The sequence below is a fragment of the Caenorhabditis remanei genome, chromosome I (assembly GCF_010183535.1).
Source record: "Caenorhabditis remanei strain PX506 chromosome I, whole genome shotgun sequence".
NCBI classification, from domain to species: domain Eukaryota; kingdom Metazoa; phylum Nematoda; class Chromadorea; order Rhabditida; family Rhabditidae; genus Caenorhabditis; species Caenorhabditis remanei.
Genome location: NC_071328.1, coordinates 14,921,868 through 14,925,182, shown reverse-complemented (window position 1 = coordinate 14,925,182; position 3,315 = coordinate 14,921,868). Strand labels below are relative to the sequence as shown.

General features: G+C 34.4%; 1 protein-coding gene across 1 annotated transcript; it reads left to right on the top strand.

Annotated features, from left to right (window-relative positions):
• Nucleotides 1–464: 464 nt before the first annotated feature.
• On the top strand, nucleotides 465–2,295 carry GCK72_003225 (uncharacterized protein; the record flags this gene model as incomplete). Its single annotated transcript, XM_053723898.1, has 2 exons — nucleotides 465–712; nucleotides 2,106–2,295. The coding sequence occupies 2 exons, from the start codon at nucleotides 465–467 to the stop codon at nucleotides 2,293–2,295; spliced, it is 438 nt and encodes a 145-aa protein (XP_053592543.1).
• Nucleotides 2,296–3,315: the final 1,020 nt, after the last annotated feature.

The window sequence follows — 3,315 nt, the reverse complement described above, 5'->3', positions numbered from 1 at the left end:
CTCAGTAAATCTCAAATTTCCGTAAATTTTTTGGCCAATATTTTAACATATTCTTATTTAGCATGTCTCAATTAGTATTTCAGCCAATTTTCAGCAATTTCAATTAGCAAGATTTCGAGAAAATTAATATTTGGTCACTGTAACTTTTTGTCAGTGTAACTTTCGACTGCCAATTTTCGATAAACTTGCTGACAAAATTTGTTAACTTTTAAAAATTCTGGTTAAGCATGTCTCAATTAGTATTTCAGCCAATTTTCAGCACTTTTAATCTATAAATCTCAGAGAAATTTCATTTTGAAATCTTATTTTTTTCAAAAAAAAAATTCCAAAAAAAAATTTATTTGTTCATTTTTTTTTTCCTCAATAAATCTCAAAATACTCCGTCAATTATCTATTTCTCTGACACATCCAAAATCCGAATTTTTCTCACAGTTTAACACCATCTCAACAACCACTAACTCGGCATGACCACCCCACACCGTCGTCGTCTCACCGACGACGTCTTCACCGCGGATTCTGATGACGATGACGACGACGCGGAATTCCGTTCATCGACATGGAATTTCATAGAGAACAACAATTCCAGTCGAAGATCTGAAAGTTATTCGACGACGCCTCGTCCGATGACACTTTTCAGCCGAGGGACTGGTGGAGGAAGAGCGATGAGTAATGGAATGGAGACGAGGACAGCGTTTAGAGAGTTGCCAACCACGTATGTAAACGCGCTCTGCTGCAGAGAGGGCAATAGAGCGCACTTACATTATTCACTTCAAATTAATCCAAAATCGGTCGATACCTACACTGACCAAAAATGGTCAGTGTACCATTTTTTGACAGTGTAGAGTGTAGAGCCCCGTCACGACTTAAATTTTTGTTTTAAACATTTCAAATTTATAGTTTTTTTGTAGATCAAAACCAGAGCTACATTTTTGTAATTGACAACTTTTTGATAGCTCCGCCCACTTTTGAGATATGTGTCTTTAAAGTTGGAAATTGCTTAAATTAATCATTTTTAACGCGAAAATGTGATCTTTACATCAAAATATCTGGAAAATTCTATTTCTGACGATAAAAACTATTCAAAACCTAATTTTACATGTCAAAAACCATATCTTTACCAAAAATTTTGCCTTGGTCAAGGTGCACCACTATGAGAATGGGTACCACGGTTCGATCCCGCTTGGGGTCAATTTTTTGAAATTTTGATTTTTTCTATTTTTGATTTATTTTATCTTATAGATCAACCCCAGAGCTACATTTTTATAGTTGACAACTGTTTGATAGCTCCGCCCATTTTTGAGATATACAATTTTAAAGAAAGGTACCTGGGTGCGATATGGTTTAAAATATGAAAATCTCAAAAAATAGCAGTTTTCACCTTAAAAAAATGATTTTTATACAAAAAAACTTCACAATTCCTGAATTTATACTTTTTTAACCTGTAGAAACTCATTTTTCCCACCAAAAACCCAATTTTCGACAAAATAAGGTGATGACGCATATCTCAAAAGTGGGCGGAGCTATCAAAAAATGGTCAACTACAAAAACAAAACTTCAGATTTGATCTACAAGATCAAATAAATCAAAAACACGAAAAACCAAAAATTCCAAAAATTGACCCCAACCAGGATCGAACCCTGATACCTATTCTCACTGTAACCACCGGGTCAACTTTTCATTTTCGTCGAAAATCTAAATTTTCAACTGAAAAACATGGTTTTCGGGATTTCTAGCGTAAATTTTTGTGATTTTTGTGAAATTCTGATGCTGAAAACAAATTTTTCGGTAATATTTCGTCTATTTTTACTATTTTTCACAAAAAATCCAAAATTTTGTGACTTTTCAACTTTAAAGACGCATATCTCAAAAGTGGGCGGAGCTATCAAAAAATTGTCAACTATGAAAATGTAGCTCTAGTTTTGATATATAAAACAAATGTAATTTTTAAATTGAAAAATCGAAACCAGGTATCGTGACGGGGTCTCAAAGATGACCCTTTGACTAAAAAAAACTAACAAAAAATCTAACTTTTCCTCTGATTTTTTTCAGTTTTATTGTAATTTTCTTCTCTTTTTTTTCTAAATCACATTTCTACCTATCTCTAGACCCATAAGTGCGACACGTACCGCTTCCACCTATCAGTTTCACTACGTGACACGACGTGTGAGCAGCACTGGAGCCCGTCATACTACTGTAGAGCTTGAGCACTCGGCTAGAGACTTGCCGCCGTCGGATCAACAACAACAACAACCCGTGCAGGTAATTAACTTAATTAGTTTTGTAGATCAAAACTAGAACTACATTTTTGCAGTTGACAGTTTTCAGATAGCTCCGCCCACTTTTGAGATATGCGCCTTTAAAGTTGAAAATTGCCTAAATTAGTCATTTTTACGCCCACATGTAATTTTAACATCAAAAATGTGGTTTTTGACATGAAAATATCAGTTTTTTAAAGTTTTTAAAGTCAGAAATGGAATTTTCCGGTTATTTTGATGTAAAAATCTCATTTTTACGTTAAAATTACCATTTTTCTTCATTTTTTCCCAACTTTCAACTTTAAAGGCGCATATCTCAAAAGTGGGCGGAGCTATCAAAAAGTGTCAACTACAAAAATGTAGCACAGGTTTTGATCCACAAGAAAAATTAAAAAAATTTTGTGTCTGCACGAAAATACAGTGCGCGTCATAAGTTTATGCCACCCCCTAAATCAGGGGTTTCTGTAAAATCAAAAAGTTTTCAAAAAAAATGGTTTATACCATTGAATTCAGCGCCTAAAAAAACCTAGGTTACCAAATTTTCAGACATGTGCCACCATTATTACGGCCCCACCACCGAAAAGTCACTTTTTAGGCCGCGTCAAAAGTTTATGCCACCTCCGAAAAAACGAGTGAACCTCGGATTTTTTTTCTCGTTTTTTCACTTTTATCAACTTTTTTTGTTGTTTTTCTCCGTTTTATGATGTTTTTAGTTGATATCGTTTATTTTTACAACATTTTTAGCAATTTTCCAGTTGGTATTATTCTGGTTTTTGAACTTTTGTGGCTTTGTGGTGAAAAACTTGAAAAATTGATAGAACGACTATTAGAAATTCATTATTAGACATTGGGATCAACATGAACCGTTCATTTATGTTGGAAAAAGAAGAAAAAACTGTTCTTGGCTGGTTCTCCGAATCTTTGGATTGCTTGGAACTCATGTTTCCGCATACTGTCAGTGACGCTTCAACGGTAGCTTGGCTGAATTACATCTTACGTGTCCAGAATCGCATTTTTCAGCTGAGCAACAGAAGAAAACGGTCAACCTTGACAGTAAACA